We start from the raw sequence: 15,942 nt of genomic DNA on the forward strand, positions 1-15,942 counted from the left end.
TTGTGTACGTTGCCATTCGAACATTAAAAGACCTGTTTTTGAGAGACTACATATCTGATGACATCTGTCGTGGATTGTCGGCATTACCGACTGTGCGAGTAACGGGCCATAGAAATCGCGGGAAACGCGCCCTGTTGCAGCTCAGCAGCTCCGTTCCCCGTGCAATTTCATTATCATCAATAGTAGGACTTTTCCGTCTGTAGTAAAAATTAAAATATTAGTGAAATTTTATCAACTAACCGGATCGAACCAAGCCTTCCGAAATTCAATCGAGAACGTAAATAACCATTTGAAGTACAGGGTAAATTAGACCATTCTAAAAAAGCGGCACACACTTTACATTCGGCCATCGCACTCTCATTCAGGCTACCTACCCTAGTGGCAACGAACACCACCACTTCCTCGTGCAGTGAGAATGAATTTTAATCCGTGTTCAATAAATATTATCATCATTGATTAAGACAAAAACTATCCAAGTTGAACTTGTATACAGATATCATTAATTGTACGTATTTCACAGACACACAACTGCCAAATGTATCAACAACGCAGAGAGTTATGAGTGCTTTCAATGCAGAGGGGCCAAAAGAGGCTTCCACGAATACTACCAAAAACTTCGGATCTACTGTAACGGGAAGCAGAGCCAATGATTCAACCAAAATCCAGGATTCATCGGATACTGTTAATGGCTTAAAAGATTCTAAATCCGTCAGTTATTCACCTAACACGAGCCGATATGGTAGAACAATTAAGTCAAAGCTGCATGGCAGCATGCCTTCGGTAAGATCATTCGTTTCTGCAAGCTCGTAATTTTCAAGCTACCCATTTAAAATTTTCTATTTTACTCCAATTTGTCACTTGCCTATTTTTATACCCCTACTTCAACAATCAAAGGTCAAGCTGCAAGTCGCAGTTCAATGTGTACACGCTTTCACTTCTACACTTTATTACCAGTATAATAATTCCATCTTTATAGAAACCAAGTAATTTGACATATTCAATATAATATTAGCCTTTCATCTTTGCGATGATGAATCTAATTGCCCCAAATTTGGCCACCTTTTGTATGCTTTCTTTCATAGGTAAATTATTAAATCCAAAATTGAACTTACGTACTGTGCCAAACTTGCAGCCTTAAATATTTTTGCTCATAATTGACAATTTTCAGTTACGAAGATAACCCATTTATGGCCATTTACCAAAATAATTTGATAACAAACAATCTTTTTCATTATCTTCACACACTTATAGTTAATTTTACAAATGTTAACAACATTCGGTGCGGACATTGCTGATAGCTATATAATGTAAATATAATTATGGTTCATTTGTTTTATTTGGAATCCAAATAGTATACGTTTGCATTTGAATTCTCAATTGTACCACACTATTGATGAAAATTTTATCTGAATCTTCTCTTAATCTGTAGTAAATTTGACTACCGTGGAAAGTTCTTCTAATTTTATTCATAACTCGAGAGAAATAAACACCGATACAATATTCCAGTCACGTTAACGGAGTGCAAAATGGTCTTTAATACAGCTAATACATATCATATATATATATGTATATGTCAGATGCACACATTACACAAAAGATGTTTTACCTTATCCATCGGTAGAAAATTTAAATGTCCAGCTGGTATTATGCTAATAAACAAACCTGTCATATTTTTTGGACTATTTCCTAAAAAACAGGCAATTTTATATTAAATATATTTGATATTAATATATTTTACAGAGCTTCAAGTAGGTATTCGTTGAAAAAACGGAATATTTCGAGTTTTATATTTATAATGTAATGATAAAAATTGTAGATTCAAAAAACATGCATAATTAAATAAATGCAATTCTTTTACATTTCAGAGTGACTATAACCTGCTCTCTAACAAGCAAGAACTCTCTAGCCAAAGCATAAATGGAAATGCTGGCGGCATCAGTAAAAAAATTTTTCAGGACCAAGTTAAATCCGTTTCAAATCCTTCTCCAGGAGAGAGTTTTGATAGTACTTTAAATTTATCAAGAGATTCAAGTAACCTGAGTACTGATATGGAGTGTAATTGGCTTTTAGGACAGTTAGCCTGGGCACGGATTGGCACTTTTCCGTTTTGGCCTTGCGTTGTTACTCTAGAACCAGTAACGATGATATATCACAAAGTGTTGCGTAAGTATTACATCAACACAGGATTTTATTATTCGATACACTTTGTATTGCATTTCTGCAATATTTTGCCATGTTTGGGTAAATCGAGCCAAAAGAAAAAAGATTTATCGAGCATTATCAAAAATTTACATTGCTTGGAAATTGACTCAATTTCTACTCATCAGGAACGGGCAGGGCACAGCAAATGGGCATACATGTCCAGTATTTTGGTGATAAAGGACGGCATAATTGGGTGAAATCCCATTATATGATCCCTTTTAGTGGTATTAAAAATTTTGAAACCCTAGCTGAGTCATTGACCCCAGAAGTTAAAAAAAAAGACCCTAAATATGCAGCAGCATTCATTGTTAAGTCTGGTATGAAACCTAAATGGGACAAAGCAGTCTCAGAGGCTACAGATGTCTTGTCGATGACTAATGAACAACGAGCTGAAGTATTTAAACCGCCAATAAAGTTACTCAGATCTGTGACAACAGAGGTACCAAAAACGAATACTAAAGAGAAAATAGTAGTTCGCAAAAGAAAACTTTCGCCTGATGATAAAACTTCACCAAAACGAATGAAGGCAGAAAACGTAAGGTTCATCTAATAATAATAAGTAGTCTCTTCCTAATAGAAAACTTATCGATCAATTTATTTATTTTTTTTTTTTTATTCTATTTTGTTCTAAAAAAATACTTTTTACTATCGTTCTTACAGGCTGAATCAGAAGTGGATACTGATGAGAAGCTAGAAAAACCAAAATCACGTAAACAGAGACGTGAACATAATGAAAATAAGGCGGATGTGAATCTAAGTGCAAATACACCACCGACGCCACCCTCTAGTCACAAAGATTCAAGCGACGAAGCACCACTTCCTAAGAAACCAAAAACTAAGAAATTGAAAAAAATAGTGGAAGGTGATTTTGAAATTTATTTTGAGAGAAACAGAGACAGAATACAGGAAGAACAGCCTGATGCTTCGGAATCGGAAATTCGAAGATATTTGAAAAAGACTTGGGGCAGCATGAACATTGTTTCCAAAAGTTCATATCAGGTGCGATTGAAGCAAAAGAACAGTTCGCAGGTAAAGGGCAGACGCCTTATAAAGGAAAGTTTCTCCTCATCTGATGATGAAACAGAAGAGGTAAACGTGTCATTAGAAGAGGAGCAGATCTTCACGATAAACAAAAAACTGAAGTCAAGTGTAGAAAAACCTGATCCTGGTACGACTGAAAATGCGAATGGAAAAAAGAAACGACTTCATAATTTATTTAAAGGTATGAAGCAAGAACGAGTGTGCCAAATATGTGAAAAGTCTGGCAAGCTTACGAGATGTAGAGGACCTTGTTATTCGTATTTTCATTTGTCATGTGTCAAACCCGGTGAATCCAGCCCTGAAAATAGTATAGATGGTAATACTACTGAGGATGAGTTGTTTGATAATTCTAGAGATGCCAAGGAAATATCAGGAGAAGAGGATGAGAATAATCAGGAAGAAGTTGAAACCAATGACAAAACAGAAGGTGAGATATTAGTCTATGGTAAAATATGCAAATTTGCCCAAGCCTAATTTCGGTAAATAAGAAACGTTTTTCTTGCTAAACTTTCTACTATTTTACAGAAAAAAGCGATGACCCGGTTGAACAGTCTGAAGAAGAAGCATTCAAGTGCATAGACTGTTTATCTGGCGTTGCACCAGCCTGTTTTATATGCAATGAACGAGAAGGTGATAGAATTAGGTGTACAGTTTTTGCTTGTGGGAAACATTATCATTCAGCGTGCTTGAAACCGTGGCCACAGGTGATTTTTTCATATTTATTGAACATTTTGTTTTGAGGGGTCAATCACTTTGTCAAATAGCTTACAGGATTTTTATTATGCAAAGGGATTTTACGATTTTCTACCGCATTTACAGAGCCGGAAGTATATCATTTCTCAAAAGGCCCCCATATTTTTAATAATCCAAAATTGCAAGTAATCCCTCCTCATTTTGCTCTAATTATCATCACTCAAAGCTCAGGAAATATTTATATGCTATATTATTTCAATAAGCCTTAGTTTATTGATTACATACTTTGTTCGTGTTTCTCAAGTAACTAGATGTTTTTTCTTTTTTCTTTTCAACAAAATTAGTCGCACTGGCAAGGTGGACGATTATATTGTCCATATCACGTATGCCACACTTGTAGCTCAGACAATCCTCGAGATAGTAATCATTTGAGGTCACCGAACGAAAAGCTGGTTCGATGTGTGCGATGTCCATCATCTTACCATCCATCAATAACCTGCCTTCCAGCTGGTTCAGGTATATTAACTGGTAGTCAAATCATTTGTCCAAAACACTACAAAGCTCCTCATCCTCCGTTGAATGCTGCGTGGTGCTTTCTGTGCACGCAAGGTGGTAGTCTGATATGCTGCGACACTTGTCCAACTTCTTTCCATCCAGAATGTCTAGGTAAATTATAATAATCCTTATAAGTAAAAAGAAACAGTATTTATTTACACACTAAATTATTTCATTCTCAAATTTGCATTAATATGTTCATTTTAAAAAGTTATTTTCTGTACAATTTAATTGTCTACAAATTTAATATTTCTCATCATAGGAATAGATGCACCAGATGGTGCTTTCATTTGTGAAGACTGTGAAACTGGGCGTTTACCTCTATATGGTGAGGTAACGTGGGTAAAGTTGGGTAACTATAGATGGTGGCCTTCGATCATCTGTTATCCCCATGAAATACCTCATAATGTGCTCACTATTCCTCACACACCAGGTGAATTTTGCGTTATGTTTCTCGGAACTAAGAACTACTACTGGGTTCACAGGTAAACAGGATATAAACATTATTTAAATTCTTTCTTTTTAATCTAAAATTGTTATTCCTTTCCGATTCTTTGAGCAAGCTTTTTGTTGTATAGTATAATAATTCAAGAACTTTTCTGTCGTTTTTCGTTTGCTTTCATTTTACAGCTCTGAAAACAAAACACTTAATTGTTTTTTTTTTTTCTTGCTTTTGTAGAGGAAGAGCATTTCTTTACCAAGATGGGGATGCGAATACCAAAACTTCGACAGGTAAAAAATACGTTGATGAAGCATATAGAAAGGCATTGGAAGAAGCTCAAGAAATGCATCTTCGATTAAAAATAGAAAGAGCTGCTGCTGTTAAGGAAAATGGTCCGAAAGACTTAAAGCCTCCACATTATGTAAAACTCAAGGTACTATACTAACGTTTTTTCCTGATTAATACAAAATAACCTGTATTTACTGTATTACTTTTAGTTACTGTACAGGTAGTTACATTTTAAACTTTTTCACGTCAACTATCATGAAATCGAAAAAATTGTCATTATAGGTGTGAACCTAAATTGTGTTCTCATAGTTTTTTTTTTTAGGACAATATAAAATCCTTAATATTATACCTTGTACTTGATAAGCGAGTTTCAAATTAACTTTGGTTCTAATCTATTTTAGTGTATATGTCTATGACCATGCAGTCTACCAGTGAAATTTCTTGAGTACAAGTAAACTATGATTTACAGAAAGTGACACTGATAGTATTAGATACTGGATACTATTTAACCCTTAGCGACCACACGGGGTTTTTTTTTATGGTAGTGGTATATGTTGTGCGTACAATCCTAAAATTTTAGCCCTTAATATTGAAAAATGGCGGAGTAATGATTTTTTTTCTGAAAAAAGCCATTTTTGCTGAATTTTCACATATATGACCAGTTTTTAGAACACCATCTATAAATTGACCGATAAAAATCGTTAGAAATGTTGAAGAACTCTTCAAAAAACATGAAACGATTGGTTAGAAGTCTCGAAACACCCACATATATGTCTTGTATAACTAGGTTTTTCAGCGTGGGTTAATGAGTTACCCCGTGTGGTCGCTAAGGGTTAATTTAGAATAGAAATGAATCAAATTACTCTTGCAGGTGAACAAGCCCGTGGGAAACGTTAAGCCTGTCGAAGTTGAGAGTATTGCTGCTTGTGACTGTGATGCAGACTGGGATAATCCCTGTGCCCCAGAAACAGATTGTTTGAATCGCATCCTCTCCGTTGAATGTAGTTCAGGGATGTGTCCAGCAGGGCCCAAGTGTGGAAACCAAGCGTTTGTTAGGCGGCAGTATCCCTCAATGATACCTTTCCATACTGCTGGAAGAGGATGGGGACTTAAAGCTCTTGAAACAATAAAATCTGGCCAGTTTGTAGTAGAATATGTAGGCGAAGTCATTGACGAAGCTGAGTACAAACGTAGGTTACAGCGCAAAAAAGAATTAAAAGATGAAAATTTCTATTTTCTAACCATAGATAACTTCCGAATGATTGATGCTGAACCTAAGGGTAACCTTAGTCGGTTCATGAGTAAGTATATACTATGAGAAACTAGGTCATTTGTTACTGCTGAATTAAAATACGCTACTCCTTTCATTCTTTGTCATTTTAAGATCACTCCTGCCAGCCAAATTGCGAAACGCAAAAGTGGACCGTGAATGGTGACACACGAATAGGACTCTTCGCACTCAGAGACATAGAAATTGGGGAAGAATTGACTTTTAACTACAACTTGGCTTGTGATGGAGAAACTCGGAAGCCATGCCTTTGTGGTTCACCGAATTGTAGTGGGTTTATTGGGCTTAAGGCTCCAAAATTGATGCAGCAACTGAACACTGCGCAAGAAAAAAAAATTTCAAAACAAAAGCGGTAATTTTGTTGTTTCAGCTCATGTCGTTATCGGTAACTTTATAGAATTTTTTGCACAGATTATCAAGCTCAACTTCTTTATACTATAAAATATAACTACAAGATTTAACTTTATCCTCAGATCTGGTAAAGTAAAGTCATGCTGGACATGTGGGAATAAAATATCAGATGACGATTTACTTCAATGTGATCAGAAAACTTGTGGTAAGAGGTATCATAAATCATGTGTTACTTTCGAAGACACGGATTCAAGATTTAGTTGCCCTTGGCATCATTGTGCTGCATGCAGTCGTAGAACTTCAGCTCATTGCTCATTTTGTAGCACAGCATTTTGTCAAAGTAAATATTAATACTGACATAATTATTATCTATTATAGTATAGAGTTTTGCATCTCAATAAAATTTACATTTTTTTTTTTTTATAACTGAATCTTCTACATGATTTCAGTATCAAAATGGTTGAAACAACAATTTTTTTTACTACTTTCGATTCATACAACGTGATCTAACTCGTATTGTAAATGATGTAGCGTGGAAAAAGATTCACTACTTTAACGTTGAAATCGTCATGAATTTTTGTGAAAAACCAGAAATAATTCGTAAGAAATACTTTCCACACAGTTCACATCGAAGGAAAATTAACAGAATACGGTGATAAAGGAGGGTTCACTTGTAACTCCCATGGAACAATAGGTTCTGATAATAATGAATCTGATAATGATACTGAAACTGAAAAAGCGGAATCTCCAATTGAATTCAGTAGTCCACTTATATCTGGAAACCCACCAACTAGAGATCCTTCTCCAAGAGTTTCTATCATTGAGGTATTCTTGTTCCATACACTTGCAATAAAGTAAGACATTTCTGAAAGTGAATGAAAATTGCACTGTTGTATGTCAAAGTATTATTTTGGATCAAACAATCATTAGAGATTTAAAAGTAAATGAATATTTATGTTTGCCAGGTACACGGAAGTAGCGAGGAGGGAGAGGAATCCCAGAAAGAGGACGAAGATGAACAAGCTGGAAATGGAATTCAACCAGTTAGTGAAGTAGATAAAAAAAAGATATCGAAAAAAAAGACGCCATTATCCCGGCGATTCTCTGTAAGAAAGCAGCGGCAAGAAGAAGCAGCAAAAACTCTGAGCGCTTTGACCTCTAGTCAATTAGAAGCGATAATCGGAGGTAGCGTTTTAAATGGCGAAAAAAATTATTGAGAGACGATTAATTGGTGTGTATTCGTATGGTAGAACTATTTACAATTAAAATTATATTGAGGGACTATTCATTTGTAGTATAAAAATAATATTAAAGGTAAAAAAAAAAAAAAATCGAGATCCTTTTAATGTTGGACAAGAAAGGACTAATAGGTGTGAAGTTGCATTACACGAGATAAACGGTTAGCACTTCTACCAATTTATCCCTCCCCACAACATACTCCTTGGTCACTAATGAAATAATATAATCCGGTCGTGCATGAAAAGGAATAAATGTATAGAATCTGAACTTATTCAAAGTTCTGACAGTCTTTACTGTCATTTCAGTTACGTAAAAAATAGTTTTTGTTTTGTTTGATATGGTAGAAAACAAATATAAAATTCGTTTATGAGTATACTCTTTTTACTTAAAATAAAAAATAATAAACAATTTTAAAAAATAATATTCCTCAACAGTCATTTTAATTACTGAAATTGTGTGGGCAATTACACACGGCTAATAATAATACAATCAAGGCAATAGGGTAATAACAACATGTTCCCAGAGTATTCAATTAATTAACACCTGTTAACATGCCGCCATAGTACATGGATATGAATTGTTTGGTGTGAATAAAACTTTCTTATATTAAAACTAATCGCAAGTAAAGATAGATCTATTATACATACATTATAAAGTATGATAAATGTTAACGACGGTCTTTGAAATTTGTTACGTTTTGAAAATTTATAATTTTAAGAAATTATAAAAGTAATAAAAATTCCAAACAGTAAATCCCATTTTTTTTTCTTGAGGTGTTTTAGAAATTGTACATAGTGTAAAATGCGCTCTATAGGCGAAAAATACTTTTAAAAAACGCCACATGTACTGCATTAAAATAGGATCTAAGTTATGGGTTTCAAAATTAGCTATCCATTGTAAAGTATTCATTGATTTAGGATTTATTGTTACTTGAACTGTGTATTCGTAAGATGTGCATTAAAAGTATGAAAAAGCTATTCTATTTCAAATCAATCATTATTTCCGCTAATTCACGATGCGAAATTTAAAAAGAAATCGTACTCATGTACCTATGTATATGGATACAAGCATTGATATCTTGCAGCATGCACATTAGTTTGAAATGAACTTTGTGTCCAATCGCAACCTGATCCGACACAGAGACGTAGATTTTAGAAAGTATCTTCACTTTGAATAACCAGCAAATTGGTAAATTATTGCCTCCAAGTATTTCAATGCTTTTTGGAAGTCAATCACTGCCATTCACCATGGTTCTCACTGAATAATTCATAAAGCCAACTGTTATACACGTATCATAAAAATTTTATTATACAAATTAGTGTACATCTATTATATGATATATGAATCCTGTATGGTGTGTCAATCATGCAAAAGTTTCTCTAACTAGCGATTACGATAATCATTATTTTATCTCTTGGAGTACTTTAAAATACACGTAAAACTAATGAAAGAAAAGCTGACAAAAGCAATTTGAGGAAACTTTCGAGTTGTCCAGTAAGCATTGTAGCAGGTATTAAATGAAGAAAAATTCTTTTGTAGATCAATTAAGTGAACTGCAGATCTCCTATTAATGCATAAACATAAATAAAAAAAAAATTAATTCGTAGTTAAGTGGCTTATACATATATTACAATTCAACTATAATTTTATATACGTTACACAATTTCTATATATCTTAACGAAGTTACATGAATATTTTTACAAGTTCGTACAGCTAACTGTATGTATAGAATGCAGATTGGAGTGGTCCTTCTTTAGAGATCAATCAAAATTTTTATCATTTGCCCCCCAAATCGACTCGAAATAGTTCAGAAACATTTCCCTAATTTTTTCAGATCTATTTCTCAACTCTAGCCCTAAACCGCTGCATGTAAGAGGGTGGATTTCCCGATAAAAAATTCACGTATTTCAGCTATATTCTCAGTATGTATTTTATTGTAAGATTAATAATTATCAAGAAAATCTGTAATTATGAGGTTTAACTGGGCGCGTTGGTGCTACCATCTGCTAAAAAATTTACATCATCATACTAGGCAATCTAGACGAATTGTACAACCCCTAAGTCTAACTTTTTTTTCATTTAGTGGGTGTGCAATTCGTCTAGATTGCCTGGTATAATGATATGGAATTTTTATCAGATAATAGCACCAACGCCCACTAAAATCTCGCAAACACAGATTTAAAAAAAAATTATTACTCTGACAATAAATATATACTGAGAATGTGACCTAAACATGTATTTTAAATGGGAAAATCCACCCTCTTATAAGTAGGGGTTTAGGACTAGAGTTGAGATGATAATCTGAAAAAATTAGGGAATTAGTTTGAACTATTTGGAGCCGATCCGGGAGGCGAATGATAAAAAGTTCGTCCAAGCCCTAAATAAGGACTTAAAGGTTGAAGGATTCGTTCCTTCGACAAAAAAATTTTCGAATTTACATTCTCTACTAAATAAGGACCACCCTGATGTAAATATATATTACTATGTATAGAATTTAATATTAATCTCACAAGTTTTATGTGGTTTAAATATTTCGAATATAATAATCTAAATATTAATAGTTCTTGGTATTTATTAGCTACCATAAAATAGTTCTATAAAAGCAATCCTTTTATTTACACTACATATATTTACTCTTCTATCAAAAATTGGATGTGAAACTCAAAGAAGCATGTAGAATCATCGATGTATAAAAATTTACATCCTTAGAATTGTTAAGCGATGTTTTAATAGACCTCTGATAAACTTGATTATAAAATCTGTGTAGAATATTTTAACTATTGTTTATACGTTCTTTATATTTCTCAAGCACAGATGAGTCGAAGTTAGCGATAATTTTTGATAACGCTTATTACAATGCAAATCTTTCTTCACATCAGAATCCACTTTCTGTTTAATATCAATATTTGTTTAGCTGTAAGAAAATATTATTTTTCAAAATTATTTAGTATGTATAGAATCCCAAAACAATCATCAAAACATAACCACAGTGTTTTAAAAATCAGAACAGAAACAATTATCAATTGGAATAAATTAAACCCTTGGTTCCCGTCCATAATCTTGATACAGCCTTGGACTTTCTTGCATTACCACCATGTTGGGGTCAACGGGAACATTGGAAAGATCGTCAACGATTCCTGATGATAGAGTAGCAGTCGAATTTTGGACACCAGTTTCCACAGGACTATTCGATATAGGTTTTACTCTCAATACCGGTGGTATAAAACTTTGTGCTGTACCCAGATCCCCTCTTGGGGTTTGCATCTAATAAGGTGAATATCCTAGATTAGATGAGCTATCAAACTTTAATGAAAGTAAAGTGAGCACTAATCCTACCTTATTTTTTTTTGGGTTCACAGAGTACTAATATTATTAATTCAATAGTGAATAAATGAATCTTACTTTTGATTTTGACGTGGGTAATGATGCGCCAGTAACAAGGCCCAAAATACTGATGACTAGTCCAATAAGTTGCACTGCAGCAAGTGGAGAAGAACCTCTACGCACTAAACCTAGCGCTAGAAGAGTTGTTTGAGCTAAAATAGGAGCAGCACCTGCTGCTGAGGCAGCTGCTCCAGCAAGTCTGCCACCACCTACACTAGGTCCGTAAGCAAAGGACAGATTATGTCTGTCAACCTGTGAAAAAAAAAAATAACCAAATAAATCAGAAGTTACCAAGGATATCAATTACGTAGATTTTTCTATGATTGAAAACAGGTAATTTAGAATTGATATCATTTTTTAAATTCAGTTTCCACATACCAGGTGTTTGACACATAAGTACAACAATCCAAACGGTGTTATCAACGGACAGGCTACACTGTAGACCGTAGTCATGGTAAAGACAAGTAATAGCCATGCATAGTGGGCTCCAAGTGGAAATTCCCATAATACTGCTCTCCTGACTGCAACACGTTCAGCTCGACTTCTGGCTATGCATAATCTGAATGTGTACAGAGCTAGTTCAGGAAACCTCACTAATTCCAACCCACACCCCACAAGCGCGGCAGTCACTACGTAGTTCACGAATAGAGCACCCTAATAAAGTAGGTGAATTAATTTAATTTTAAGATACAGTTGCTTAAATGAATAGGAAAAAATTCCAAATGGTACTTTACCTGATCTGGTAAAAATACACACTCCCACCTATTTGATGTGCCATTACCAGCATTAACTGTCCAACTTAAAAGTGCTTGTGCACTGGTCAATCCCAGACTTGGCAGTATGAGGACCATCAGTAGTAGCAGGAGTAAAGTTTTTCGCATAACTGCTCGATTTAAACCACTTCTAGTCCAATGTTTTACCAACGCTTCACTTTTGCCTACCAACGCTGGCATCACAGCAGCTACGCTTACTAACATCACTGTTGGCAAGAAGGAGGAAACTATGGGACTCAGATTACTTATTTCTCCTGTAATTGGTATTTTATTCAAAGCTGATACTATGACCTAAAGGGTGAAAAGAATATTGAGGTAATGAGTTTTCATCGAATTCCATCAGTATTCTATAATTAGTAGAAGTATGTTTTTGAATTCAAATGACTTACTGCGGGTGTGGTAAGGAAGAACAAGATTGCACCAAGTATCAAATTGATTAAAATGGCATTGAGGTACCAGCAAGGTCTAGCTATGCTTAAATTTTCCCAAAATATGTCTGATGGTGCTGGAGCATAATTAACTGACCATTTTATAGTGGGAGATACTCTCAATTGTCTTTTCATACTTCTAGCTGCACCTGGTGTACCTGAAAAATTTGAAAATAAGTATTCCTAGTGCAAGCCACAGGTTATTTAATCAGAAATTACTCAACCACTTATACAGAAAGCAACTTTTGCATTGTACAACTTCGAGAATTTCCTTCCACATACCTAATGTAACAAATGCCATCCCTAGTGGCCTAGCTAAAGCTGCTTTTCTTTCCTCATCTACCAATGCAGTCAGCTTGAATTCTTCCAATGCATAAAAGTCTTGAGCATCCACCTGGTGCGTAAAAGTACAGTGTTATCATCATATAAATCCTCATGTCAAACCTATCTTTGCCTCACATACCGTGTGGCAACAGCATCCAAGAACTTCTCCGCAAGGATATGGATACATTTTTAAAGGTGGCCGCTGCTTCGCATAATTTTCACAGTACAACCTTGCTTGCTCTGCACAATCTCTTTGAAGGTCTAATTCCGTCAGCCGCTTGATATCGTGTGCCAGAGTTACATCCTCAACTGTGAGTGTCGGAAATGCTTCTCTATAAATTAAACAGTGTTGACTTTTTACTAGAAAAAACTGACAAGGTCCACACAACCATGAAATGTGAACAATGATAGTAATTCTCATTAGTTCATACTTGTAACAAAATTCTCTGATATTAATCTAGTAGAATTTAATAACCAAATTTTGTTTTTTGTCACTACCAGTATTACAATTTGGAAAATAATCAGAACAATGAATTTAGTGATGCATACCTGAAATATTGAGTAAGAGCTTCCACGTTACATTGGTGTTTTGGTATATCTGTAATGAGTAATGTTCTGGCAGCAAGTTCTCCAGCTGGTCTAGCATCTCGAACCTGTAACCAAAATTATATTTTCATTAAAACCATAGATAATGACTGCTTGGATTAAAATATTTTAGTTATTTTTGAAATAGATCAGTTTTGAAAACAGGAGTATATTATTACCTGTTTCGTGAAACGTCTCATTATAATGCATCCGATTGGAAGATAAGACAAAATTAGGAGACTATGGACCCAGACCCAGTCAGAATTAGGATCAATATTCGACAAAGTCGTGTGACCAAACCTCGTCCCATTGCTCAAAAAATTCCCATGAAAATTAATAGGTAAAGCAATGCAAAGAGCAGCAGCTGTCATCAATGCTGTCAACATTATTAAATAACGCTCAAATGAAACGTAAAGCAAGCCATCTGGGCCTGCGCGTCTCAGTAACTCCTCATCTCTGAAAATCGGTAAAAGTAAATGAAAATGGGGTTGTTATTCTTCCATACTAAGGAATCTCTCTAGATCCACTGAGATTCAATTTATTCAATTACATGATGGTGCTTCATCTGAATTTCAGACTTCCAAGAACAAATTAACTTATACTTTTGCCAAATCAGCTATTAACAAGTATTTAAAGGTTGATATATAAAGCATTATCATGGTATTATATTGATAATTTATAGTCTTATCTAATTGTCATTATACTAACGTTATTCTAAATGCAGTGACGATCCATGATAGGAATCCCCTGTCAACGTGAGATAGTTGAGAATTGACTGAAGCCTCGACACTCACAACATCGATTTCTCTACCATCATTATCCCCATAAAATAACTCTGTCCATCTATTATCGGACTTTTGTAATAAAGCCAGTCTCCCATAGTTCCATGCTCTTTTCCGTAGTAATCCAAATATCAGTACTAATATCTGGGAACAAATGAAGAGAGTATCAGTTGGTATCGAGTAACAAGGAGAATGAAATAATTGATGTATCCTTACAATGAAAATAAAGGATTGCAATACAACAAAAAATGATAAAAAGGATAACTATTGTTTACCATGAAACCAATAGTATTCAACAATAAATTTTCTGGGATTCCGGAGTACACGTCTGTAATAATGGTTGCATTGTGCCTTGGGATAGGAATGCAGGTATCTGGAGATGGAGAATCCCATCCAAGCCAGCTGAAAAAAGTGTGATAACAAGATCTTACTTTCTTATAAAATGATGTATATATCTTTATATTACAAATGCGAATGGTCATCTGTTGCATACTCCATACAAACTATAAAAAAATGTCAAATTTTATGTGACAATGAGCAACTATCTAGTAATTAATTATATTGTATGATTGCGATTATTATTGTTATCAATATATTTGCCACCCCAATATTACTATAATAATATAATACTATTTCTTATAGACAAGTTGAAAGAAGAAATGTGAACATAATGAATTAAACAACAATAAATTATAGTTCTTAAGGGAAATACGAGTTTACTTTGACAAAATTTGTGTAACTTCGTATGTAGGTACTATAGAAATTCGATGACTCAATCATTGTGCAGGATCTAGGAAATGCTTTGTGAAATAATTCAACCCACAAAAAACAAAACAAAATATTATAAGAAACTAGTCAGATTCGCAGGATTCCTCAATTGTCACTCACGTATCATTATAATCATCCATGATCCTAGGGTGAGAGTGACGTGTTTTTAATTTTGATACATCACCAAAAACACATTTTAGCAAACATCTGTCAATTTGACAGCTTCGGGATTAATTTCGCACTGGACTGTTATGCTAACCTAACCTTCCCCCACGCTCACCACTAACAGGAAGTAATAGCATGTAATAAAAGTAATATTAGGGATTACTTCTTGACCACTGATCACTCACTCCTTGCTGCCCGTGCTGCCTTCTGATTTTGCCAGATAGAAGCCAAGAGCGTTCAGTCTAGTTTTCGAAGTGCATGGTCGGTAAGCACTGCATGACACTAACCGACCAATATTCTGCCCCTTTTAGCATCAGGTGAGCACTTAAATCATGGAGACTAGAGGTAAGGAGTCCGAACGCAATGCTAGCCAAATGGTCGGTGAAAGTGATATAGGATCTGCGGATTGTAACCGCCTGGCAGCGCTACCACTGCGGGCTCCGTCAGCGCGGTGATTTTGAATCGTCGATCCTCACGTATGTATCCTATTCGTAACCAGGCGCTGGTATCGCTTGCGGATACATCCCGAACTACAAGATTTTTCATCACTTTCACGAACCACTTTTCGACGATTCCGCCATATGCGTTCGGACTCCTTTTTTACTCTAGTCTCCATGACTTAAATGATACAGA

At 34.8% G+C, this 15,942-nt stretch overlaps 2 protein-coding genes across 4 annotated transcripts; one reads left to right on the plus strand and one right to left on the minus strand.

Moving 5' to 3' along the window:
- Nucleotides 1-105: 105 nt before the first annotated feature.
- NSD (Nuclear receptor binding SET domain protein) lies at nucleotides 106-10,509 on the plus strand. Of its 2 annotated transcripts, none has more exons than XM_046611160.2 (14): nucleotides 106-409; nucleotides 521-780; nucleotides 1,866-2,163; nucleotides 2,328-2,737; nucleotides 2,863-3,670; nucleotides 3,769-3,947; nucleotides 4,281-4,602; nucleotides 4,754-4,976; nucleotides 5,171-5,366; nucleotides 6,093-6,522; nucleotides 6,606-6,861; nucleotides 6,983-7,200; nucleotides 7,483-7,685; nucleotides 7,826-10,509. In XM_046611160.2, the coding sequence occupies exons 2-14, from the start codon at nucleotides 559-561 to the stop codon at nucleotides 8,075-8,077; spliced, it is 4,017 nt and encodes a 1,338-aa protein (XP_046467116.1). In that variant the 5' UTR covers nucleotides 106-409; nucleotides 521-558; the 3' UTR covers nucleotides 8,078-10,509. The 2 variants fall into 2 exon arrangements, with proteins under 2 accessions (XP_046467116.1, XP_046467118.1); XM_046611162.2 differs by having other exon boundaries at nucleotides 106-277.
- Nucleotides 9,381-15,488, minus strand: Tmem63 (transmembrane protein 63). Of its 2 annotated transcripts, none has more exons than XM_046611164.2 (12): nucleotides 15,265-15,488; nucleotides 14,652-14,778; nucleotides 14,303-14,520; nucleotides 13,774-14,050; nucleotides 13,559-13,662; nucleotides 13,149-13,341; nucleotides 12,968-13,079; nucleotides 12,647-12,843; nucleotides 12,219-12,548; nucleotides 11,863-12,138; nucleotides 11,503-11,736; nucleotides 9,381-11,364 (listed from the first exon to the last, which is right to left on the minus strand). In XM_046611164.2, exons 1-12 carry the CDS (start codon nucleotides 15,282-15,284, stop codon nucleotides 11,134-11,136), a joined length of 2,319 nt encoding a protein of 772 aa, XP_046467120.1. In that variant the 5' UTR covers nucleotides 15,285-15,488; the 3' UTR covers nucleotides 9,381-11,133. The 2 variants fall into 2 exon arrangements, with proteins under 2 accessions (XP_046467120.1, XP_046467121.1); XM_046611165.2 differs by having other exon boundaries at nucleotides 11,166-11,381.
- Between the last annotated feature and the right edge of the window lie 454 nt (nucleotides 15,489-15,942).

Source organism: Neodiprion pinetum, chromosome 2 (genome assembly GCF_021155775.2).
Source record: "Neodiprion pinetum isolate iyNeoPine1 chromosome 2, iyNeoPine1.2, whole genome shotgun sequence".
Lineage (NCBI taxonomy): Eukaryota > Metazoa > Arthropoda > Insecta > Hymenoptera > Diprionidae > Neodiprion > Neodiprion pinetum.

Coding starts and splice junctions, on each gene's coding strand:
- Tmem63 (XM_046611164.2), bottom strand. CDS start 15,284: ATGGATGATTATAATGATAC. Junction 14,051..14,302: donor GTCACTGCATTTAGAATAAC/GTTAGTATAATG, acceptor ACCGATTTTCAG/AGATGAGGAGTTACTGAGAC. Junction 13,080..13,148: donor TTGGATGCTGTTGCCACACG/GTATGTGAGGCA, acceptor TTTACGCACCAG/GTGGATGCTCAAGACTTTTA.
- NSD (XM_046611160.2), top strand. CDS start 559: ATGAGTGCTTTCAATGCAGAGGGGCCAAAAGAGGCTTCCACGAATACT. Junction 6,523..6,605: donor TAACCTTAGTCGGTTCATGA/GTAAGTATATAC, acceptor TGTCATTTTAAG/ATCACTCCTGCCAGCCAAAT. Junction 7,201..7,482: donor TAGCACAGCATTTTGTCAAA/GTAAATATTAAT, acceptor CTTTCCACACAG/TTCACATCGAAGGAAAATTA.